Source organism: Talpa occidentalis, unplaced genomic scaffold, assembly GCF_014898055.3.
Source record: "Talpa occidentalis isolate TD23 unplaced genomic scaffold, MPIMG_talOcc4v2.1 talOcc4.3, whole genome shotgun sequence".
NCBI lineage: Eukaryota > Metazoa > Chordata > Mammalia > Eulipotyphla > Talpidae > Talpa > Talpa occidentalis.
Genome location: NW_023603184.1, coordinates 16267858 through 16294751, shown reverse-complemented (window position 1 = coordinate 16294751; position 26894 = coordinate 16267858). Strand labels below are relative to the sequence as shown.

At 37.0% G+C, this 26894-nt stretch overlaps 1 protein-coding gene across 1 annotated transcript in view; it reads right to left on the bottom strand.

The window, feature by feature from the left end:
* Positions 1-1606: 1606 nt before the first annotated feature.
* The window catches only part of DCDC1 (doublecortin domain containing 1), a 333033-nt gene continuing 307745 nt past the window's right edge, over positions 1607-26894 (bottom strand). The window contains exons 31-39 of the mRNA XM_054699296.1: positions 24191-24376; positions 22602-22805; positions 21252-21453; positions 17403-17555; positions 16582-16683; positions 11708-11844; positions 10290-10469; positions 4619-4769; positions 1607-1858 (exon numbers count right to left, since the gene is read on the bottom strand). Coding sequence (XP_054555271.1) covers positions 1731-1858; positions 4619-4769; positions 10290-10469; positions 11708-11844; positions 16582-16683; positions 17403-17555; positions 21252-21453; positions 22602-22805; positions 24191-24376 — 1443 coding nt within the window. The 3' untranslated portion in view covers positions 1607-1730. The remainder of the gene's footprint in view (positions 1859-4618; positions 4770-10289; positions 10470-11707; positions 11845-16581; positions 16684-17402; positions 17556-21251; positions 21454-22601; positions 22806-24190; positions 24377-26894) is intronic.

The following is a 26894-nucleotide window of genomic DNA, read 5'->3' as shown; positions in this document are numbered from 1 at the left end:
CGGGCCAGCCGCCATCCACAGAGTGGGTGTCACCACCTTGCTGGTAAAATGTGATGTGTTGATGACTGTTATATTACATCTAAAATCCCATTTACTAGTAATAGAAAAGTTCAGTTAAGAGTTTTGCCTTATGTCTCCTGGTGCTCAATACAGCGTTGTGTGATATTACCAATTTTCGCTTAGAGCGTATTCACATGCAACACTGAAGACTTCACAAGAATTTGCACATTTGATCCAGGGTGAAATTATGCCATTTTCATAGCAAATCAACTTTTCCTTGGCAGCAAAGTGATAGGTATTTTTGCACCTACAGAAATGCCTTTGTTTTCAAGGAATTTTGAAAAAATAAACAGTCCTGTGGTGATCCAGTGGTTGGAAAAAGAAGCCCCGCAGGTAAGAACCCCGTTGGCCCACTTTCTAACCAGGAAGCAAGTTCTTTAACCTCTGTTTCAACTTTCTTGTTAAAAGCAGAAAAAGAAAAACGGAGGTCACGTGCGATCTTTTTCTCCTAGGTGTCGCAGAGCTGTTTGGGAAAGCCCTCCCCTCACTAACATCACTCAACATGTAGAAAACGCCTGCAAAAGGGCAAGCTGCTGTTGATGTAACATGTGAAATTTCACTTCAGTGCGCTCTGCTTTTAGAGGTGTCAGAGGCAGCAGGAATTTATTCATGCAGCCCTACTGATTTGCAGACTAGGAGTAAATACTGGGCCTTTGGAAAAGATTACCAAGAGCCCCTTCAGTAGAAATGATCTACTGCCTCCCTGCATCACATTAAAGTGGTGGATTGTGGAGTGAGCCCAGCTGAGCCATTCTGTACACACCTAGCTAGGCTGCAATTTATATTCAGCCAGAGCTGTGAGTGGCTTTCAGAGAAAGAGAAAGAAGAGCATTTCTCTGGAAATTTTCCACTAGGTACAGAAACCAAACTCTGACTTATCACTCTCGTTATTATTATTTTTAATGATCCTTTCTCCTTTGCAAGAAGAAACTAATAGGTAATTTCTTTTCCTGTAAGACTGGTAGTTTTAGTATTGCTAAGTTTTAGAATTGGTCCCTTAAAAAAAAAGACAGTCTTTGTATGAGTATTTTTTTTTAAGTAGTGCAGAAATCTTTTCCCTAATTTTCTGTAATAAGGACACAGCCTATCACTTTTCATTAATGAATAAATGTCAACAATTATTCAGTTGCATCCTCATGAACAGCACCTAGCTGTGCTCCATCGAGAATCCTTCAGTGTAACTACCGGCCAAACAGAAGGGAAATTGGAGGAGGAAAGATCCATTCATGTGGTGTTGGGTGGCCACCAGCCATTTCATTTTCATTCAGCTAACGTAGGATTTTAACATGGGAAATTGGCAAATATGGAGGTTAAGCCAGAAAAATTCAGTTTGGGTCAAATTTAGTATTAGGTGATCAGAAACATTTGTTATCGAATATTTTATGTGTGCTTACATTTTTTGAATTAAAATCAGTTTTTTTTTTTTTCTGGGAGAAAATACACCTAAAATAGTTATTTTACTGGCATTGCTTTATCTAATTTTATTACCTTTCCAAGAACAGATTTGAGGCATTAAATGCCACTCTATATAAAATGTAGAGGGTAATAACTTTTAAAAGAGACTGCATAAAATTAAGATGAATAATCATCATATTATAGTGTGTGCATGAGAATGTAGGCATAGCTACCCCAATGAAATACAGAATGAAATATAATGGTTCTGACAGGAATTAACTGTGGCGACATACCAGAGATAGCAGCTTTGTGGACGGCGACACCATGATGTCTGTGGCTTGAGGGTCCTGCAGCCTTCGGATTCTGGCATAATTTGCTCTGATGTCCATTAGTTGCTTTAACTCTGTTTAAAAAAAATAATAATATATATATATATATACACACACACATAATTTTAATAGACAAGTCAAAGTATTTATAGAAAATAATTAAAAGTCTAGGATGATAAAAAACTTGAAGATCCCTCAGAAATCCTTGACTCCCATGCTGGACTCTCATCCCACACTTCACTGCTTATCACATCAGATACGTGTTGACATTCTTTGGATTTCTACAGAATGGCAGTTGCTATGAGGGCTTCCTTCCAGGCTTTTTATAAAGCCTAAATTTGATGCCAACCTAAGAGTGGTCTAAAAACTGAACCTACTAAAAAGATGGTATGCACAGCAATGAGAACAGTACTTACATTTGATGACAAATTGCATAAAACACTCTTTTAATTTTGTTGGGGATTTGTGTGAAAGAAACTATTCTAACAGTGTCTGATTTGTTTTGCCAAAGCATTTTAATTTTTAGAAAAACCCAATGTGATTCTTTGACGTGTAACTTCCTCATGCTGAATGTTTTTATGTTATAGAACATAAAACAAGTTATTATATAGTATTTAGTTTTGAAACTCCCAGGCTGCCTTATTTTCTACTGAACAGTTATTAAGACAGTAGGTCACAGAAATATTATAAGTGGAATGATTAATCACCTGTCCCTTCATAAATGTATACATGCTAGTAGCTTTCTCTTCTTTCTTATTCAAAGCATCCTGAATATTTAGACTTCTACTAAATGATTATTTCTAACTTAACTATTTTGGAAAAAAAATATAATTGCAACTCCTATAACAAAATAAGTTTCTAAAGAACAACTAAATTAGATTCTTTGCTATCAGTCAGATTTCCTGGAACTTATATCACCTGCTGAAAAGAATTTAGACAATTGGAAAAAACCACTGCTCCTTTCACCATGAAGGTAAAATGGGGACCTACTTTCAAAGGAAAAGAATCAACTTTCACATCATAGTAAAACCATGTGATTAAAAGGTTGAAGATGCAAACATGAATGTTTATCTACATAGCTTTGTCAAAGATCCAAAGAACTAACATGGAGGAACATGGCAATGATGATAATATTTGCCTTACCAATTTTCTGTCTTCCCTTCATGACTTTTTTGAAATTGGTAATAAGCTTGCTTCTGGGAAGGCAGCCCGCATTTCTCTCTGTTTTGGATACCCTTTTGGCTAGAATGCCTGAAACCAATTTAGTTTTATTTATCTGACAGGCCCAGTGAACTCAGTTAGCCCAGGTTGGTGGGTTCCAGACAACAGAAGTCTATCCAAGAGTTTGAACCATTAAGCCTGGATATTGAAGGGACTGGAAATGTTCTGCCTACTGCACCCCTTGTTTGCTTTCTATTCAACTGTTTTGTAATATCTCAAAAGTGCTCACATGCTTAGATTGAACACTCTCTCCGGGAAGGAACCCTGACTTTGATTTTTGCAAAGGGTAGACACTTTCACAACACATTAAGCAAGTCAACTAATACTTGCTGATAAGAGCCTCAGTTGGTATGTAACCAGACAGTGAGGGTCACCAAGAGTGGGGCATTAGGTAATGGAAACAATACAGACTGAACCTTCTTTCATGATGTTGGGTGGTGTTGGAGGAATATTCGTAGCATCACTCAGAACTGTGCTAGGTATCTCAATAAATTATTGTCTTCCTACTTTTTAGTCTTTGTTCATATACATTTTCCCTTCTGGGCTAAATGTAAAAATACAATTGTAACTATTTAAAGTTTTTGGTTATTATACCTTATATATAAGATATAAGATAGTAATTATATATATGATAATAATGATAATTTCATAGACTTTTAAAATAAATAATCTAGCATTAGTGATTTTAGGGTTCCCAGGTAATTCACTTCCTAATCTTTCAATTTCCTTCAAAATGATATCAGCTTTTTTCAGAATTTCCTGAAAATGTTTTTGCTAATACATACCTACCCACAGAAAGAGGATTTAAATCTTTCAGGATAAATAAGATAAAGGACAAGAGTTAATAAAAATTATGTGTTCTCTCAATTTTTATAATTTATCAGGGAAGAGCATCAAGTAATAGATAAGCTACTAAAACAAACATAATACTGAAAAAGGAAACCCACAAACAATATAGTTGCTATTAATAAGCTGTGAAGTTTTTTTTAAATTTATTTATTAATGCATACAAGAGATGGGGTGTATGCCAGAGGTGCAGGAGGGTGAGAGGATTCACCGGAGACAGAGTGGAGAGCAGAACAGGTAGAACTACTGAAATACACTGCGAGGGGAGCAGTAGGTGAGACAGGAGAGGTCTGCTGCACCATGTGGATCACTCCCTGGCCCAGGGAATTGAACTCATGTGGCAATGGCTGCCGATAGCTTCATAGTGCTGAGACTTAACTCTATGCGCCACCAGGGAGGTCCCAATAAAATGTTAAGTTTTAAATAACTTGGCAAGTAGGAAGTCAGTGGAATCTCACTTTCCTCAAGGTTCATACTAAGGGAAAGAAAGCCTTCAAATGACGCCCTTTAGTACTTCTACAATAACTTGTTGGATAAGGCTCAAGAGTAACAGAAGCTTGAATCTTTTGGAGCAAACAGTGTTACCAGTGAGGTTCCAGCACATAAATAAATAAACTTAACTTTAGTAACATGAAGCAGAAAAGTGCAGAGGAGCACATTTACTAAAAATCATCATGGGATTTAAAATTCATAAGTAAGCTCTCTGAATAAAAGACTGAATGCCTTACTTCTTTAAAAATGTGATGGAAAAGAACTGCCACTCATACCTTTTTGGGTCACAAAGCTATCTCCTGCAGACACACAGATGACCATGTCTCGCTCTATGTCATCCCATGATTGAATCAGCTCTCCGTGTGGTGTGTACAGTGTTCTGGCGGGTTGGGGCATTTTGAGACGAGAAGAGCAGTCATCCAGCAGCTGAAATATAAAGGGACAGCCATATTGGAAGGTGGGAAGTCACAGCATAATTAAGTACCAGAGAAGAAACTCTTTGATGAGAACTATGATCATCCTAATTTGAATATTCATTCCACTTCTTACTGTTAGGCAGAGGTACAGAAGGATAAGAAGAATATGTGAAAGTTCCCTAAACAATGAGGAGCCACCATGCTCTTCAGGGGATCATCCCTGGCAGTTCTCTATTTTTCCTTCAATGAGCAAGGAACAAGAAGGACAAACACACCATCCTGGAAGCGAGGAGACCTGGGTGAGCTCTAGCTTCTGCTTGACCTTAGACAAAGTCAGTCCACTTCACTATGAGAAAGTTTCTTCAACTACAAAATCAAAGTTGTGATCCAAGATGTCTCTGTCTCTCCAATTCTAAGAAAGAAAGTCTTTTCTTTTTTAATTAATAAGCTTTACAACTATCTGGAAGGTCCTTATTTAATTTCTCTCAGTTGTCCTAGAAACATTCATAAAACACATATACACATGCAAAATGTCAACAGGGCTAGAAAGATTAGTCAACATGCTCCAAGACCCCTAAACAGGAAGAAAGTAAGAAGTTCCCACACACCTGCCTATGTGATTATTACTGACCATACAGGCCAAACACCTGCTCTGCCAAAATGCAGGAAACAGGTATGCGTGCGCCTGAAATTACCACCAATAATTATTTGCATAGCTCTATTTAGGAACTACAGTACACAGCTAGGCAGCCTGGCAGGGGAGGACCTAGGCACATAATGGCATTCTGCGTCTGGAAAATGAATCAGTAATAGGAAACAAGATGAGAAAGTCTGAGTGCAGACAAAGCACTTCGGAGAGTGCAGTTTTCAAGCACTATTTTGTCCCCTCAATAGGGTGAGACAATCAGAAAAGAGCGGTGGAAGAGTGGTCTATGGTGCACCCATCCTTCCTGCTAAGTGACAGCCAGTGGGCAGCAATTGACCAAATACTGTGCTTATGAACCAGTTCTCTCTCGTAAGATCAACCAACTACAAATAGCAATTATTTTAAAATGGGATACCTTATAAAAATTATAAAATTTCACTGACTCTCCAATTCTAAGAAAGAAGTCTTCTTTTTTCACATAAAAAAAGACTTAGATGTATAATCTATGATGTGAGCTTAAGTCTCCACAGATTATATTTTCTGAGGGTGGGGAACAGAGACATCTTGGAGCTCTTCATCTTCCCTGCAGGGATGAGTTACTTGCCTCTGCAAATTAAAAGGACGTGTTTCTCCTTCTGCGGCTTCTGCTCATGCATTCAGAACTGTGTCTGAGAGAGAACACACTGATTTTGAGATTCTGTAGAATCAGAGAAATGTTGCATGCATAGGAGAAGAAAAATGCTTTGGGACCATAGAAGGAGGGGCCTGGGCAATCATAAATCAAAGAAAGATGTTGAAGAGCCACTGACCCTGGAGAGGGAGCCGCCTTGGTGCACTGATGACAGATGAGCCTACACCAGTTGGAGATGAGAGCTGCACGAGCAAAGTTCAAAGAGTGGGTGGGAAGAATACAGTTAAATCATCCAGAATAGCCACAGCAATGAAAGAAGTTGAGAAAAGTCTGCATTAGATGGGATTCAAGTACCATCTGGGGTTTCAAGACGAGAAGCTGAGTGAAGGACTTTGAAATGTGTCCTGTTCCTCATTCTTCTGGTGAAAATACCAACCATTGAAACTCTGAACTTCTTTGGAATTCGTGTCATTAGCCAGGTTCCCCCAGTGAAATCTGAATCCTATTCTTCCAGTTATCTATTTGTTTCATACACATAGTCCATTATTCTTACATCCTGACAGCCTGAAAGGATACATTTCTAAGTGATAGGCAAAGAGTATCATGCAGGTTCCTTAAAGCAAAAAATAGCATGTAAAAGAAAGGAGAGATTAGAAAGAGCAGTTTTAAAAGTAAAATAAAGGAAGAAATAATATACAGAAAACATTCTAGACATTTCCCAAGTATCTTCCTACACACTGAGGTCATATTTCTCTCCCAGAAACATTGCTTTCAACATGCTATTATTTTATTCAGAGACAGTTAGTGGCTCAAGCACTTTAATCTAAAAATTAGGAAACTGAATTGTGTCCTCCCCAAACTCATATGTTGAAGCTAATGCAACTGAATTTGGAATAAAGGGGCTTACAGAGATCATCAGGGTTAAATGAAATCATATGGGTGGTCATTAATCCCATAGGGTGGTGTCCTAAAAAGAAGGTAGAGACACTGGAAATTTTTCTCCATATGTGCAGAAAAAAAAGGCTATGTGAGGACAATGAGAAGTGAGAAAGTGATATTCTACAAGCCAGAAAGAGAGGCTACATTGGAAACCACCCCCTTCTGACACCTTGGTCTGAATTTTCGGTCTCCAGGAGTCTGAGAAAGTAAATTTCTATTGCTTAAGTCACCCAGTCTATGATATTTTGTTATATCTACTGGAATAGACTCATCTAATTGCTCCAGTTATATGTCTGTCTCCCTATTTCACAGTCTAAAAGTCATCTATCTAACACATTTTATGAATTCTCACCCATTCCTTTGTGCACAGTGCCCCTCATTCTTGCTGATGCTTATTCTCCCTAAGATGTTGAATCTTATCCCCTAACTCAAGTTCCAACAGAGGCCTTGAATGATCCCTCTGTGGAGCCTTTTTCCTTCACCCCAGGTGGCCACAGTGTTCACCTCTTCTGAACCCCCACTGAGCCTCCTGCCTGTACTACTAATGTCACCTGTGTAACATGTTGTTATGACTCCTCTAAGAGGACCGTCTGCTTCCTTAGCAAATGATTTTTTTCTTACTAAGAAAATCTGTGTTCATCACAACAAAATATAGAACACATAGAAAAATAAATGAGGAAGAAACACCACAATTATTCGGTAAGCAATAAAACCATCCAAAAAAAATGCTTCCCCAAAAGAAAATCCTTCCAGTCTTTTTTCTCTAGGAGTAAATGTGTATGTTGATAGAATCCTACTCCACATGATTTATATTATGCATCTTTCACTTAGTATATCTTGAATATCCTTATTATTCTTTCTAAAGTCAATATTGAATTCCAGTATTCCATCTTATATACTATATTTATTAACTAACTTGCAACTCAGTGATTAAATTATTCCTAACCTATTGCTGCCAGAAATAGTTCTGTTATGAATATTCTTACCAAATCATTGTTGCATAAATTCATGAACATATCCTTAAAATAAAATTCTAGAAGTATATTTTCTTACAATATGGATAGCCTTATTATCTCCCCCAAAATGTATACTTCCATCAGTGTGAGAGTACTCATTTCTCTACACACCAATGAACCTTGGACCTATTTTCAAGTGCCAATCTGAAAAATTAATGTAATGAGAGCATAGGCCATGTGATAGTTTATTCCTTCTACTGCTACCGCTACTATTGATGCCAACCTGTCAATTATACCACACTCTGAGGTTTACAGTCTTTTCACATACATAAATTAGAATAGTACTTTACATCTTCCAGCACAGTGCCCTTCATGTACAAAGTGCATACAAAATATATTATCGTGGGATAATACTATTTATTATTGTGGGATAATATTATTATGCCTTTTAGATGCTACACTGAGAGTCACATAAATCAAAAAGTCATCCCTCTACTAGATATATGTAATTTTTTTAAAAAAAAAACTTACCGTAAGTTTTTGCTATCCTGAGTTTGATAACGTATCTTTTTGTCTTATCATCCTTGCTCTACCCTTTACCTATTTGTACATTTCTTATTCCCTCACTATTTTATCAGTTCTAGTTGAGTGCTTTTCATGACTTAGCATCTATAATATGAATGCTGTGATTTTTGAAGAACAAGCAAGGAAGAAATATTTCATGTTTTCTAGGATGTCTTCTCTTGAAAAACTTTCACTCTCCTTTTAGAGCATTTTCTTATTTCCCACCACGTCTGTGAGTTCTTTTACTTGTATTACTAGTTTTGAATAAGCATTTTCCAGATTTTTAACTCTATCAGGTACAGCAAATTGGTTCTCAAATCCTGGGGCATGATTTTTTGCTTCAAATTCACAATTTATGAATTGTTCTAATTTGAAGTTCCTCTCAAAAAAAGGAGTGGTTTCCTTCACAATTTGAAACCGAACTCCTCTTTAGGAGGAGAACTCAAGGTGCCCCTGCTGTTCTAGGTGTCCTCATCAGCACCCATCAACTTTTCTAGGACAGTACACTGTACAGCCGTGTCTCTCCCTTTGTCCCATACAACACCTCATCTCTGTGTGACTTTCTCTTGTCCCAGAAAAATTTACAAAAATATTTCACAAAATAAAAAAGCCTAACAACTATTCAAGATATCACTTCAATAGATGAGACTTAAAAAAAAAAAAAAACTAACAAAGTCCATTTTTTATGTGGCTTGTTTTTATTTATATATTAAGACAAATGTCAAAGTTTAGGATTACATCCTTGACATTGCCAACAATAAATGGCTACCCACCTTTTCCTTAATCAATATCTTAGTTTCAGAAATATGGCATACTTTTAAGGACTCTGTGTAGTAATAATATGTTTTCTGTAATGTTTTTTTCTCCACATAAAATATATCTATTGAGTAATTCCTGAGGGGGAAAAATGTTTTGTGAACTGGGTTTAAAGTGAAGCAAGAAGGTGCAGGGATTAAAGTCTCAGCCACCCTGGTGGCACAAGGAGTTAAGCACCGCACTATGAAGTAGTTTGCCTCTGCAGAACGAGTTCAATCCCTGGCCGGCCAGGGAGAAACCCACATGGTGAGGCAGACCTCTCCTGTCTCACCCACGGCTCCCCTCAGCAATGTATTTCAGTCACTCTGCCTGTTCTGTTCCCCACTCTATCTCTGGTGGATCCTCTCACATCCCTCACACCCCGCATCTCTGGCCTGTGCACCAGCTCTTGTATGCACAAATAAATAAATCTTTAAAAACAAATAAATAAAGTCTCAGTGCTATCAAGCTATTGCCAGTCACTATGGCATGAGTTCAATCCCTGGCGGGGGAGCTAACCCACATGGCACAGCAGACCTTTCCTGTCTCGCCCACTACTCCCCTCAGCAGTGTATTTCAGTAGATCTGCCTGTTGTGTTCCCCACTCTGTCTCTGGCGAATCCTCTCATCCCTCTGGCCTATACCCCAGTTCTTGCATGAATAAATAAATAAAATAAATATTTAAAAATAAAATGAAGCATGAAAAATATGTTAGATACTTAACAGTTTACTCTTTGGCTGCAATGGGTATAACTGTCACTGTCCTCTGCTGGATAAGTGTCATGTTCTGACCCACATATCACACAGTGTTGGACTTACGTTTTCATACATACAAGCTCACTTAATCATCATGCCAAAAAATGTGAGGGAAGTATTATTCCCATTTTTCAGATGAGAAAATGAAGTTTAGAGAAGTAATATAATTTGACCAAACAATCCAGAAATGTCAGAGTTGAGATTTGAAACACTCTGAAACATTCCTTTTCACACAAGAATTACCTCGGTAATAGTTTTGCCCCAGGCATAAGTGCCATCTTCAGGTCTGCCTCCATTTAGATAAACCCATACTCGTTTTGCATTTGGTTGTTTATAAAGGCTGCTCTTTTTGTGAGCAATACCCTTAGTTGCAACTGGAGAATTTCTCTTGGATTGCAGTTCCTGGATTTCAGAAAGGTGGGCCTGTTGAGAAAAATTCCAGAGAATGCCATGTTTAGAGAATTGTCTATTTATTGTGTGTGAAAAACATGATGAAAGATAGAACTATCTTAAAATTGCAAATTATATTGAAAAAAACATTAGGAAGTGCATTACCCTCCCGTGTCACTGACTCTTCTGTAAATTTCCCCTCCTTCATTGAATCACTAAAGGCAATAATAATCATTAGAGTAATAATAGTAAGGCACTTATTTTGGCAAAGCACTTGACTTTCATTTATGATTTGGAGAAATGAGTAAGATGTGTTTCTGGTCTTCTACATGGTGTTTCTGTTACTGAATAATTTTTCTGCATCTAACAAATGAGTTTTTGATTAGAATCACAACATCATTTCCTTTTACCAAGAAATGCTTGAGGGGGTGTGTATGATTGTTGTTTAAGTTGTTACTCGCTGTCTTTTAAAATGCAGCAGCCACCCTCTTACTTTGCCAGATTCCTGCCAGGCAGCTTTTCATCCTACTTCAAGCATGTCCTAGTTCAATGCTTTGCATTCATTCCCTGGTCAGTGATTTATCCTTCTTAGCTTGGCATGAAGTCATATTTCTAGCAATGTCAATTTCTTTTTTTCTGGTAACCTTGACTTGAGCACACGCCTAAGATTTAGATTGAACACATTTCATGATTTGAGAAACCCTATTATATAAGAACATATCATTTTGATGAAAACTTCACAAAGCAAAAAGTTTTCCCCATGTCTCTATCCCCAATCCTCTCTCAACAGCTGACCTTTCTCTTCTCGACTTTTTTATGTCTGGCAATCCTGACTGATTAACCAATTGGACTAAAACTGCTTTTTGAATTCCTCACTTTTGAATGTCTCCATTGCAATTAGTATTTTGCTCCTTGCTCTTTTTACATATCAAGATATACCCTTAGGAGTAATGAGCAATGAAGCCATAAGGCTCAACTTGACTATACTTATTATAATTACATTTGTACATATCCACTGGGCCTTTTTCTCTTCTTTGCTAAGGTCATAATTCCTGGTCTCCATTCAAACAAAACAGACTTTCATATGAGCTGGCTGTCTTTTAGATAGCTACTCTCCAAATGCCAACTCAATGCTTGGCATATGCTTATGTGGTTATAACTGACCAAATGCTGAGAATATATTAATAGCATAATTTTAAAATTCAATACTGTACTTTAAAAGCATAGGAAAGAGGCAACGTCTTTAATGTCTGGAGTCCTAAAGAACGTACCTCTGTATGTCTTATAAGCTCCATGAGTTTAATTTCCTCTTGAGTCTGCTCCATCCAGCCTCCTTCCACCACCACAGGCTGCACAGGGCTTTTGTTGGAAACCATGGTGGCCGGCTGACATGCTGCTACTCGGCGCCCTGGGGAAAGAAGTCCCTGGAAATGTTGTTTCTGATGATGGGTTTTCAAATTTCAAATAAATTGGTTTGACTTTCTATGCATAAATCATTCCACTTGGGAGCATAAGCTAAAATACTAAATATATCATAAAAGCAAAGATGCCTAAGGTAATAATATCTAACAATGCCTCTTCATATGGGAGCTGGAGTCTTTAAATACTCAGAATATGCATACTCACTGTACAGATGGAAAAGAGCTAACGTACTGACTTCCACACTAGCCCCAGCCTCTCATCTATGATATGGTTCAGTGGTAATTTAGTCAAATAGAATCTATGACCTATATAGCCTATCATCTCTTCCAGTCATGGAACATATGTTTTGTTCTCTTCACTAATAATAAGGCTTTCCCCCACAATTAGCTTAGCAGCCTGGAGATTAAATATTTCTAAAATAATATTAACCCAAGAGACAGGAGGCCTTTTTTTTCTATTTAATAATACCCCATGAGTATGATTAGTTTTTGCCACCTCTGTGATGCCCTATAGGCTGTTAAGAAGCTGTGGGAAAAGAAAATATTTTTTAGAATGCTATATTTTAAAGAATCACAGGTGTAATTTAATAAGTGTAGAAGTTTGAATTTTTCTTTTCAACCAGACCAGTTAAAATCATTATAAAAGAGGTTTAAAAGTCATGAAAATGTTTTCTTTTTCTGTGGGCCTCATACTGATCTCTAAATTTCTTAAGTGAAATTAAAGTCTACTCTTTTGTATTCCTTCCAGAAACCTTGGCTGGGCACCAGCTACAGATCAGACATTGTGCTGGATGATGCAAATACAAACATGTTAAAGACTGAGTCCTTGCCTAAAGTTAAGGGAAGGCAGATATAAATGAAATCATTACACCAATAATTGATAGCAATTGTGGCATGCCAGAGAAATCCAGGGTCTACAAAAGCATGTAACTGGGGTGGTTGACCTAGTCTGAGGTGTCAGAGAAGGCTTCTCTGAGAAAGTTAATACTCAGGTGGATACAATAATAGAAATACCAAAATGAAGCTCTGAATCCTAATTTTGTTGCCAAAGATTCTTAGTAAGTAGATTTCTAGACTACGAACAAAACGTTTTGAAAATAATTCTGTGCTTGAAGAGGATAAAGCATTTTTGCTTTTGTACCTCAAGCTTATAGAAACACATCCAACAATAAAAGCATGTGGTAGTGATGACTTTTCAGGGCAACCAGAACTCCAAGCACCTAATAAGCACTCATCTGCAATTTATGGATGTGAATTCGAACATAATTGAATCAATCAGCCAATGAGTAAGAGGACAATGTCATATAGTTACTTGTTATGGAAAAGACCAGAGTGGTAGCAGAAAAATCATAAAAGAAACTTACGCTAAATACAGTTTTTGGCCAATTCTATTCATGAAGTGCAGACATTAATTTATGATACATAAATTCTTATTGATAATATTTCAATAGATATTTTATTTATGACACATTTAGAACACTAATATTGTTCACCAATAGTTTATCATTTACAGTGTTGTGAGCCAAGAATAGAATATAGGAAAGAATAAAACACATTATGCATTATTGGTTTTTGTCAATTTGATTCTAATGGTCTTGGGGAAATGAATTCATTTGAACTATAATTTTTATGGAGGCATAATGTCATCACAAAAGGTTTTAGTTTGAGGGGAGGTTTTCATAACAATATATTATTTACATAGATAGGGATAATAGAAATTGAAATCAGGCAAAATATGTTAAATACATCATTTACATATTCTTTTTGAATATTTGCATATGTGCTATTTTATAGAGGTAACAGCTAACTATTAATTGCTAAAGCTTGATAACATGAGTGATTTGCTATTCTTTCAGACTATAAATGTCACCTGGACAGCTCTTTTCTTCTTATACCTCTCCTTTATTGGGAGGCTCACCCTGATTTAGCATCATCTGTGCCTGGGAGCATAAGTCCAACTAATTTGGGGGCTCAATTCACAGATACTTTTAGCTCTTACAATAAATAAAATGCTCCAGCATTGCCTTTATATTTAAAAAGTGATATTTTGACCTGCTCTGGTATTTCTTAGTTTTATTTATCAGCCTTTAAGACCCCAAGTGAGAAAATGAGGTGTATTCTCGGGAGCAGTATATTAATATTTATTGAGTATTTATGTGCTAAGCATGTGGAAAAATCTGGCATTTGTTACTTAATCAAAAACACTTTACAAAGTAAGCACTAGTATTATTATTAATAGTAGCAATGATCATGTTTACAAAACATATACAAAGAAAGCTTAGCAGAGTATTTTGTATACAGTATATGCTATATAAATATTTGTTCCATTTACCACTGGCTATAATAAGAAATAATCAATTCAGATAATTATTCATACCTCTTACCCTTCTCTTCTATATAAACCGCAAGAAACTCACAATCTAACAGGGGCTGCAGTGAGCTGAACTTAAACTTGTATTTATTAATTCTCATAATCCCAACCAAGGAAAGGCTTTCCTCAGAGTTGGTCTTTGTAAGCTTGAATTGAATTTATATTTGATCACAGAAAACATACTGGATTTTGAGTACAGATAAGATTTATTCTAGCACCGAATTCTAAGATACCACATCTGTGCATCCCTCCATAATAGACATTGTCTCACCAAACAGGCTATTTTCAGCAGAGATATTATAGATGATACCAACTAAACTTTAAACGTCTTTTTAATGCTTAATTATAATGAAAGTTGAAAATACGTTATAAAATCAGAATTGAATAAAGGCAGCTCTGCTAGGTGCTATTTTCAGGGTGTTGCTTTCTATTCATTTACCTGATAGAGGAATAGAGCTTGGAAAACACACTGGAGTGATATAATTCAGTCATTACACAAATATTAAGAGAGCAAGTAAGGGCATAGAATTGATAATGTAACATAGGAGAGACAGATGAAAACTATTAGGAGGGAAGTTCAGGATGTGATAAACCACATTATCTCTGACTTGGAATGGTAGGAAAGGCTTTGGAAGACATAACTAGCTGAAAAGTATAGAAGGAGTAGGAACAATACAGAAGAACAGGAGAGAGGAAAGTTTAAAGTGAAGAAAACTGAATTGTGCCAAAGGCCCAAAGTTAATAAAGCACACAGGATATCTGCAGGACTTGGAAAAAAACAACAACCCCAAATTTGTGGATTAGAGTGGATAAGAAAGGAGAAAGAGACATTTCAGAGAGATGGCTCATGAAGGGCCAAATTAAGAAGCTTCAACTTTGTCTTGAAGGTAAGAGGGAACTTTGAAAGGTTATATACCTGGAGAACCATAATAACACTTCTACATTTTTCCATGATGGTGCCAGCTCCAGAATCAACCCATTATGCATAAAATAAAAACCACACTCAAGACTGGAGGCAGGAGATCCATTAGAAAACTGTTGCAGTAATCCAAGGAATAGATGAAAATAGCTTAACTTTGATAAAAAGGCGGTCATTAAGATGGTTAAAATTCATTTGAATAAACAATAGATTTCAAGCAACAAGAGTTACTGATGTTTCCTTTAAAAACAAGAGAGGGAAGGACATGCCAAGAATGACTCCCAGGTTTCTGAGAGGGAACAATGAGAGGATGGTGGTACAGTCCATGCTAGAAAAAGTGTGTACGTATGTGTGTGTGGGGGTGACAGTTTAGCTAGAAAAAGTGTGTACGTATGTGTGTGTGGGGGTGACAGTTTAGTTTTGGACCTGCCCATGGGACATTCAAGTGAAAATGTATAGTAGTAGGTGTAGAAGAGGTTAGCAAGAGTAATAGCTGTTTTTCACTTAGACCTAACTATTCTTTCAGGAAGAACTAGATAAAACCCATTTCAACCCAGAGTTTTGCCTAGTACACTTAGGACTGACTCATTGTGTTGTTTATTGAAGTAAGATTCACAGGCTTTTGACACCAGGAAGTGCACATTCTCAGGAGTTGAAATCCTGCTATAACAATTATAAAGCCTAAAATATATTCCTTCCCAGACTAAAGTCCATAACATACTATTTCTCCCTAAACAGCCGTTTTGGTGTCTCAAATGCTGGGAACAGCATAAGGTTAGGAAACTGATTCTGTGACAAAGAATGAAGACAAGGACAAATATGCCAGTTGATCACTTTTTTTTTTAAATCAAGGAAAATTTGGTTTACACCATTGTATGAGTTTTAGGGGTTATAGGCTCAAACCTCTACAAATGCATGTTTTCACACCCTGCCCTCCAGCAGTTCCACTTTGACAGTGAATGATATATTTAAAGTTGCACAAAAAAGGAGACTCTTCTGAGATACTGATGCCCCTGAACATTTTAGTACTTTCTCACTTAGATTATTTTAAAAACTTCTCCCCCAGAAACAACCAACAAATGACAAGTTTTGCTTAAAGACTAATTGCAAAGCCTACAAAATGGCAGTTTAAGATTTATTTCAAAACCAGTAGGGTGGTATTAGGACTGAGACACCTCCTGCTTTTTAAAACGTGTGTGAATATGTGTGTGTGCATGTGTGTGTGTGTGATGTAATGTTCATTTTAACCTAAAATTTATAAATGTAGAATTAGTTTTGAAAAGATGTTATCATTGGGTTTTTAGACTTGCTCAAGGGTCTCGTAACACAATAGTTAGATAGCAATCAGTTAAACATCTGTTATCTAACGGTAGAAAAAAATTGAGGTTACATTCAAAATTAAACATGGGGATGCTTGCTTTAGTTCATACCAACCTTTTAACTGTCTCATTTTGTGTTTCATGGTATCTAGATCAGCCAAAATTCTGTCCTTTTTCAGCCAGTTCTGTTTTTCTAACTTTTCTGTTTTCTGCAAAGCTAAAATAATAAAAATACATGATATTTTATCTTGCATTCTTTCAACAACAGTAATTTATCATGCAAGCCAATAATTTATAAAGAACTTTCTGCTTCAAGAAACAGATTCAATTAGAAAGAAGTAATTAAAAGGTAAGGGGTCATTAAAAGAAACCTCATTTGAAAGATGACAGGGCTTAAGGCATTTCTTTGTGGAATGGAGGAGGAAAAAGAACAGTGCTGTTTTATTATATAGATTTACCATATGCAATAGCCATATTTCATTTTGCACTTCCACAAACTATTCGGAGGTGATGAAAGCCTGGTTTGGAACCATTCATTTTTTAAACATCCACCTACTGCCTAAAGGGTGCAATTCTTAAAAATGAAAATGTGCAGACAGGTCGTCTTTGGTGTGAATTAAACTCATTTGTTATTTTCTAATGTATACCATTATTCTCAGTCTTATAGACCAAGGATCTCTATCAACTAAATTAGACATTTTTCTATGCAGAATACTCCATTCCAGTAAGAAAAAACAGGCAATTGGGCAAACATAGGAGTGCAGCTATCCTTTAGCACATGTTAATTGATGGCCTTCCTCTCCTTTGCATAAATGTGTTGTTACTAGGTTGACAATATACATTATATATTTAACTCATTTCCTTATGGTGCTATAAAATTTATTTCTCTTCCCCTTTACACATTTGCTTGAAAGAAAACAAAACCCAAAAACTTACTATTTGGAGATAGAAATGGTTCACCACATGATACCCAGATGGCAACAGGATTTCTGAGGACAAGGGTGAGCAGGGACTTATCTATACCCTCCAAACTATCAGATGTTCCAGACTTTGGAGATAATGTACTTTTCACTTTCATTCTCAGGTTTTCTGGGAAACAAATCACAAAGCGTTTTTCAACAAAAAAATGAATAAATGTGTTTATTTGGTTATTCAAAATAGTTCATTCTTCTTAAATGACTTGATTAGATGGCAATACCAGGAACAGATGCCAATTTAGAAGTCTTTTTTTTTTTTTAAAGATTTTTTTATTCATGCATACAAGAACCCAGGTATAGACCAGAGGCGCAAGAGGGTGAGAGGATTCACCAGAGACAGAGTGGGGAGCAGAACAGGCAGAATGAATGAAATACACTGCTGAGGGGAGCAGAGGGGAGTCAGGGAAGGTCTGCTGCACCATGTTTGTCTTGCCTTGTGGGATTCTCCCCGGCCGGCCAGCTTCATAACGCTGCGCTCAACCGCCTGTGCCACCAGGGGAGACCCTAGAAATCTTATAAGAAATTTATCTACAGCAAATTTTTTTAAACTAATCTGAATGAAATATATATTTTAATCCCTTGCTTTTATTTCACCTAGAGCTGAAGAAATTTGAAGTGGTTTACTGAAAATAGATTTAAAAACAGATAAAGAAAATCAAGGAAAGGGGGGAAAGAGTTTGAGAATAGACTAAAACAAGAGATAAGGTACCTCAGTGCCTCATTTCTTAAAAGGATAATAGTGTCTGTCTCATTTAATCTCATGGGAATAGTAAAAGAAAAAAAGAGCAAACTGCATAGAATTAAGAGTTTTGGTCTAACTATCCAAAAATGTAGACAATATTTTTATTACTAAATGGAAATGAATACCACACTGTTTTTATTTGCTAGAAATAAAGCACAAATTGCTATCTGTGCTTCCTAGCGGCCAAAGAAAATCAGAAAACACAATTTCAAGAATCACATGGTTCATGAAGTGATAAATTCCTCAGAAGATACACCCTTCCTGGTCCTGGGATCTAAGAGAAATTTATTGCAAGTTTTTCATAAAGGGGTTGTTTTGTGGCACAGATAACTGTACCTTATAGTAGAAATTAACAGATATTCAAAACTTACTTTGGGCTATGCACTTTACTAAGAAGTCCAAATATATGTAATTCTCAGACGGATACTCTTAGCTAGGCCCATTCCCTTTTTTATTCCCTTGTAACTGATAATGTAACTGAGGTGTAGTCACAAAGCAAAACAGTAGCAGCGTCAGGATTGAAAATTGATGGCATAATGTCAAACCACAATTCAGTAAAGGGGGTAGCGTGTTAATGGACCTGCATGATTCAAGGATAACCTTTATAGAGAGAGAGAGGGGGAGGGACAGCCATAATCCTGTTTGAATCATACTACTTCCAAACCAGGTTTTTGTTTTGTTTGTTTTGCTTTAATTGTATTATTTTTTATTGAGGTAATATTGATTTACAAAATTGCATATAATTTAGAGCTATATATTCACACCTCTTCAGATGTACGTTGCCATGATATACTTACTACACCCACCACCAAATCATCCACAACCCTCTTCCATAGGCCCTGAGGACCCTTCCCTCCTGTGAACCCCCCATCTTTCCTCCTCCCCATCTTGAAGTGTCAAACTTAAGTGCCCAATGAAAAGATGAGTGGATAAAGATGCATTAATAGTATATTTACAATGGAATACTACACAACTATTAAAAAGATGAAATTGTGCCATTTGCTACCACATGACTGGAACTGGAGGGGTGTATGCTAAATTAAATAAGACAAAAAATAAGGAGAAAGACAAATACCAGATAATTTCACTCATTTGTGGAATACAAAGGAATGAAACAATGCAACAGAAAAAACTGAGCCAAAACAAACCTTACAGATCTGACACCAAACTGGGATTGTAAGTAAAAATTTGACTAGGATGCTTCAGTGGTGGATGAGGTATGGTAACTGAAGCAGTGTGAACCTAAACCTCCAAATCATATACAATTTTGTAAACCAAAGTTACCTCAATTAAAAATAATACTAAATTAAATAGAATCTGAAAGCTAGTGGGATTTTAAATAAAAGATTGAAAGAAGAGTATTTGAGAACCTTAAGATCTAGAACCTGAAGATCAGATACTCTATACATCAAGTTAAGGCAGAATTATATGCTGAGGTCATTAGCTGGGCATTAAATGATCACATAACTATTTTTAAAAGCTCACTAGAAAACAAAACAATAATATCACTGTGAAATAACAGAAAATATATACTTTATTCCTGACACAGAGCTAAATTTCCTCGAATTTTTCTGGGTATAGGAATGTTCTGTTCTAATGCGGTAACTCTTGATGGGCTCTTGGATGGGAGCTGGTCTCCGAAAAAGACCAAGTCATGATTAGAAACTTGAAATTCTCAGAATTCCTCTATCTCTTGCTCATGGAGTTAATGACCAATTATGCCTACACTGATGAAGCTCTTTTCCTGGTTCTGTGAACTGCTCTAGAAAATTAATTGAACATGAGGAGGTGGTCAGAGGAACCTCTGATTTATAACTAACATGTCAGAAGTACAGGTAACAACCAAACTTGTGAGCAGCATTGAAGTGGAAGGGTTCAATCTCTGGGAGCCCTTACCCTGTGGGGTCTGATGCTATCCCTAGGTCGATAATGTCAGAATTGAGTTAAATTATAGAAAAAACGGCTGGTACCATAGAATTGTTTGGTGTGGGTAAAAATCCCCCATGATCTGGTCTCTGAAGTATATAATAAGTGGGAGAAACACACAATTCTACACATAATAATGATAGCTAGTATTCATATAATGTTGGTAATTATCAACTAGGCATTGTCCTAAGTGATAGATATATAGTTATGTTATGCACATACATATATTCATAGTCTTATGAATACATTCACATTTATGAGGACCAAAGATAAGTATATTTTTTATGTGAATATATATTCATTTCTAATATTCATTCATTTATTTGAATATATACTTATATATTCCTCATAAAAATTCCATAAAACATATTATTTTACAGATGAGAAACTGAGGTACTGTGAAGCTACGCAACTTCCCCAAGATCATTCAGCTGGCAAGTGACAGAGCTAGGATTTGAACTTGGGTATTCTAGTTCCAAAACCTAAGTTCTTAATGTCTAAGGTATGCCACTCAATATTACAACAGTGGAAAACTAAGATAACTGCTGACCCACTGCTAGTGATACTCTTTCATTTAGCAAACTGTTACTAGGGACACAGTCCTGCCCTCGAGTTGTACATACTCTAGTGAGACTCATTACGATGTAGTAGATAATTATATACAGTGTGCTAAGAACACACTGCAATAGATACACATTTTCTGGGGCTTGTGGGAGTTATAGAGCCATGGAGATGAGCTGGGGCAGACAGGGGGAATATGAACAGAGAAAGTATAGAGGGGTAGCTTCTCTTCTAAAGGTGGGAAGATATTTGGAGTTGGACCCACTTCCTTAAGTGGGGCCCAGTTGGTCCTGAGTTTGAGTACAAAAGCTGCTCATGTTTGATAAACCAGATAAAGTGTTAAACACAGGTTGTAAATTCTAGGTAAATTTATTTATTACTTTGATGCTGAAGCAATATTAATAGAATTTGATTTTTTTCATATTAGTTGCAAAGTAAAAACAATATGAGAATCTCTTATTCTTAGAAGTAATTTCCTGTGATTTTGAAATTCTAGAAGGGATGACTGAATGAGTCACATTTAAGTTTTCAGGATTAAACATAAATAGAACCAGGTAAATTCTGTAGAATGTAACCAACCTTCCATGCTTTCAACAGCTGTCTCTTTTGTTCCAATAGGGACTGCATCGTTCTTTTGTTCCTTGGAGTTTCTCTGGCCAAAATATTCATCTAGAGCCCATAAAACCAAATCACGCAAGGAAAGGATTGAGGTTCCATCTTTGGTATATACTTTGGAGGCTGCTCTAGCTAGACCAAGTTGTTCAGTACATTCTGTAAGAAGCTAGATGACACAGAGTGTAAGGGAGTGAAGGGAATAGGAAATAATCATGAAGAACTTGTTCTTCAAGAAATCTGAGAAAATCCTTTGAGAAAATTGAAAGCTAAATAAGTATCAATTTGATCTCTGATTAGAGATAATTTTTGATAGATTGTCCTACCTAATCCCACAACAGGAATCCAATCCAACTGTGAAAAGTTGAAGCTCCAAAAATTTAAAACAGTATCTGACATATGTTAATATATTTTCTCATGAGAGCATTTCCTAAGAAATATTCAACCTAGAAATAAACTTTCAATTTTGTTGTTTTAGAAGCTTTAAATTTTTTTAATAAGTTGTACAGATGAACTGTTTTAAAATAAAAATTTGACTGTCAAACCAACCTGACACAATTATTACTTCCATTTTGCAGATAGGAAAACAGGCTAAAAAGCTAATATTTTAACCTAGACCACAAAAGCCAGCTGTGGATCCCAGGGTGGATCTTGGAGTTATTAGCTTTTGTACTTAGTCCACTGAACAAATGGTAACTCTATATCATATTTAACATTGCTGAAAAATATGTCATTAAAAGTATTAACCAGAATGTATAGAGAAGAGAATCACCAAAGGAGACAAGCGCAGGGTGGAACCTTTTGTGTTCTCTGCTCTTCCTGGGACTAGAGGGGAACAGCCTCAAGACAGAGACCACATATCCCTCCCAGCACAGCTTTTCCAATTTTAAAATGAGACAAAACACCCCATCAAAAATAAAAACTTAGGTTCCCCAGGTGATAAGTGAGGTGACATCTCTTAGAATATTGAAACAACACAACCTGAAACTGGAATGGAAAGCAAAGCAAAAAAGGCATCTGCCCCGCACAAGAATGAAGACAATCTGGTAGTTTAGCTTTCTCCCTGCTTTATGTATCTTTGCTCTGGAGTCAATCTAAAACCATACTGTGGTTTCTCATTTTTCAAAGTCTATATCCCAAGAAATACAATTAAAAAGAGTGTCTTTAAGAAAACAGAGATCTTGATCTCATCAGTTTAAATTGGTGAAACTGGTCAGGGACATTTATAACTCAATCCGCAGCTTTTTTCTTGTCTGAAGAATCACCATTATCGTTACCTCTGAGGATGCAAGAAGCATTTAAGTGATAGCCACTTACCACGGGGAACGTTGCAGCCACAATTAACTTCCCATTTCGATATCCATCTCCATTTTTGTATGCAATTATTTTCACTGCCTTCTGGGCCGTGGCTGCCGAACCACCACGAGAGACAACTTGCGTGCAGGTCTTCATCCGTAAAGATAATAGACGCTCTTCATAATAACTTCGGGTTTTTTCAGCCTCATGAGAAGATAAGTCAGCCTGATTTAAAAAACAAATCACAGAACTACTAATTTTTTTTCTTTTATTTCTGTTATTTTCGTATATTTCAGTCTATTAATTTAATAAATATGTGCATGACATCTAAATTTGAAAGGCTCATTTCATAGACTCAAGGTTTTGGATGTTATAGTGGGAAGGACATTAGTCAGATCCCCTAGTTCTCCTCCTAGGTCTATGACTGGCTCATTAGATGACTTTGGGCCTCTGAGTTGTATTTCTGACCTTCTCCTGTTTCCTGCTTTGCCTTTCCCAGTGACAGGTGATGGGATGGAAGGATGTGAAGGTCTGAGAGAACCCGGGGTTGAGGTAATGGGACATTTGCATGACAGCTATTGTTTTAATCTTTAACTTTATAACAAGGTCTCTCTCTGGGATGGCAGGTATTGATGAGTGAGAGGAGAGTGAATACAGACTTAACCACATAGTAATGAGAGTGGGGAACGCCATGTTGCATTTTCCCTTTCCATCCCTACCCAGGATGCTCTCCCGAGGCAAAAGTTCTGTCTGAAATGCTGTAAAATTGGGGGTTCTTTCCAGTCAGCTGACCACCACCTCCTCAACACTTCCTACTCCTGAAGCAAAGTCAAAGGCCTTTGTTCATTCCCAGAGAACTTACTTTCTTTCTCCCATCAGTTATTGCTGCAGTTGATGTTCACTATAACCTGTTATTACCTATTCTACATCTCTCAATGCCCCAAGGGGTATCATATTTAGGGGAGAAAGGAGCGTGATCTGGGAATGGGGTAGGTAAACCCTGAGAAACCAGGACTGAAGTTTCCCTACATCTTTTTATGTAGGTGTGTAAGTTCCCTTTAGCTCTTCTCACTTCTAAACTTGAAGGAAAGGATTTTTAAAATGGTGCCATTTTAGATTAAGATCACAGGAAGGAGGCAGAGATTTTTTTTTCCCTTAAGCTATAAATAGTATTAGACATGGATGTGTGAATTCAGGCACCCAACCTGAATAGTCATTAACAATAACTTGTCAAATACCCCCGAAATATTCCCTACTAGTAAAAAAAGGACTGTAGGCTGTAGATATAGGCAAAAATGCTGCTCCACTGAGTAAAGGCTTACTTAGTTACTTCCCCACACCGGAGAGCAGTAAGTAGAAGGTGTCAGCAGATGATTAAAGCCGCAGAGTGCCCAATTAACTTCAAAGAGTGTATCGAACTATTAAGAGACAATGTATTTTAAATTACAATGTGAAAAAGGAAATCCATGCAGGTAGAATGGTAAAGGTACATCAGAGGAAGATGAATTGGATGAATGGAGAGGAACTTGAGTGCAAGGCAGATAATAAATGCATCAAAGTTTCCAAACTGGTGCCACACACGTATTAGCAGAGCTCAGATAATTCCACACCTCAGCCACATTGATGACCTTGAAAGGCCCTCGTGAGGAGGGTCTCTGTGTCTTGGAGCCTGAAGCACACAGGAATGGCACACCTGGCAGCAACTGTCTCAGTCTGTTCTCTGCTCTCATGGATCGTCCACATGCCAAGCATAACATCATTTTTTTCTTTCCAGTAGGTAAGAGATAATAGTATCCCTAAAAAGAATAAGAAAGATGATTTTTTTTGTACAGGCACATCTAAACTGTGAGAGCATTTTTGTAGAACACTTTATAATATAAATAAAACACTTCTATAATCTCCAAATACTGCATTTGAAATCTCAACATGAATGCATTATTTTGCTTATTAATAATTACATTAAAAAATTTCCAAATTTTGTTGACTGAAAATATCTAGAGGCAATGACGATTCAGCATCAGTGAGCATAACTTGTGTTTTGGCAGGGGGTTTTGGCAGAAAGTATTCCAGACTTGGTGCAAGAAATATACCAGATTAGCAAGGGACGTCTTGTGGTTAGAAGGAAAAGAGGCATACAATTGTAAAGGAATGACATTTATAAGACACAGGAGTCAACACAAAGGTGCCTTCATTGACCCAAAGCGGGACAACTTGGGGGCAGCACATAAGAATGTTATTCTAAGGGCCTCCCCTGTGGCGCAGTGGGTTGAGTCCCGTCCTGTGAAGCATCCACAGCCTCCGTAGTGCGGGTTCAATCCTGGCCGGCCAGCGAGAATCCCACATAGTGCCACAGACCTCTCCTGTCATGCCCGCTGCTCCCCTCAGCAGTGTATTTCTGTTGTCTGCCTGTTCTGTTCCCCATTCTGTCTCTGGTGAATCCTCTCACCCTCCCATGTCTCTGGCCTGTACCCCAGCTTCTGTATAAAAATAAATAAATCTTAAAAAAAAAAAGAATGGTATTCTAAATACTTGGAATATACAAAATCCTATGAGTTCATAAAAATGCTAAAAAATATAATTTAAAGTAAACAAAAACCAAAATTAAAAAAAACAAAAAACAACCAAAACCCAAAAAACAATTAAGAACAAAATCACAACTTGTAGGAGTCCATCAGAGGAAAACAGGCACCAATTTAACCCTGAAAAGGGACCATTCAATTGTGTGGCAGCTTATTTGCAAAGATGGCCACAATAAAACCATCCCATCCTTGTTTGTCTGTGCTTTGAAATGTGACTTTGCTGCTCCTTCAATCAAGAAGTTGAGTTTTGAATCTTGGCAAGACTGTGTGACTTGTTTTCTCCCAAGTAACTTAAGCAAATGTATGCAAGCAGATGCATAAAATAGCTTGCACACTGGAGCTTGTACTCTTTTGACTGTAATTAGAAACCTGCAAGTGTGAACAAACTTCAGTGAGCCTCCTCCAGAAACCTTGAGAAGAATCAAGACCTCAGCTTACAGCCTGCGAACCACCAGATGTAGGGAAGACTATCTTTGACCATTCAGTACCCACAGAACTGCCAAACCACTGAATACCACCAGATAACTACGACCACATTAGTGACCCTGGCCAAGAGTGGCAGAACTATAGAGGTGATTCTAGGCCAAACTGCTGACCTACAAGGCCAAATATGGTTATTGGTTAAAGTCACTACATTTTCAGGAATTTTGTTACACCAGAATACAGAAGTGAGATGGATAGAAAAGAAAGTTAAGTACTTATCCTATCAATAATTATGAACCACATTTTTGGGTAGTCAAAGGCATAGCTGAGGAGGTAAAGTTAATATTTACATTAAAAGCTCAATAAATGTGAGGACAATAGAATTGAACAAAACTGACCCTTCTGATACTCCTTATGAAGTTGATTTAGGCAATGATGACTGAAAGGATGCCACTGTATAAAAAGTTGTTGGTTTTTTTTTTTCTTTAACGTGTGATTAGCTTGTAATCACATGAACTCTTATTCTTAATTGATTGTAGGGTATTTGATGACCAAAGAATTATTGTTCATTTTGACAGGTGTGATAAAGTCATGATTATATTAAGAAAATATTTAGATTTTTTTTAAAGATTTATCTATTTATATAAGAACCAGGGTACAGGCCAGATGTGTGGGAGGGTGAGACGATTCATCAGAGACAGAATGAGGAACAGAAGAGAACAGGCAGACTGACTGAAATACACTGCTGAGGGGAGCAGCTGGCACGACAGGAGAGGTCTGTCGTGCCATGTGGGTTGCTCGGCAGCCAGCGGGGATTGAACTGGCACAACAGAGGCTGTGGACAGCTTCACAGCGCTGTGCTCAATCACCTGCGTTACCAGGGAGGCCCTAGAAAATATTTAGATTTTTAAAGGTGCATGCTTGAGGTGAAATAACACATGACTGGGGTTGTTTGCAAAACCTCTAATGATAGATACGTGAGAATTCATTGTATTGTCTCTTTACTTTGGCATATGTAGGAAATTTTCCATAATAAATTTTTAATAGATTCTTGAATTTGTTTTCATACCAGCCTGAAAGTTAAGTACAGTCAAAGCTAATGTCATCATTCTCAATTTACAGCTGAGAAAACAAAAACTCAGAGAGGCAAATTTTTATCAAAGGGATACCCAAGTTGTATGTGGTAGCACTGGAAAACAGAAAAAAATACTGATTCCAGGTTCGTGGATTTTTTGCCTTTGTCGTATTAATTCAACTACTCCCCATAAATAGATAGAGTTACCTCAATTCAAAGTCAACATTTAGATGATGC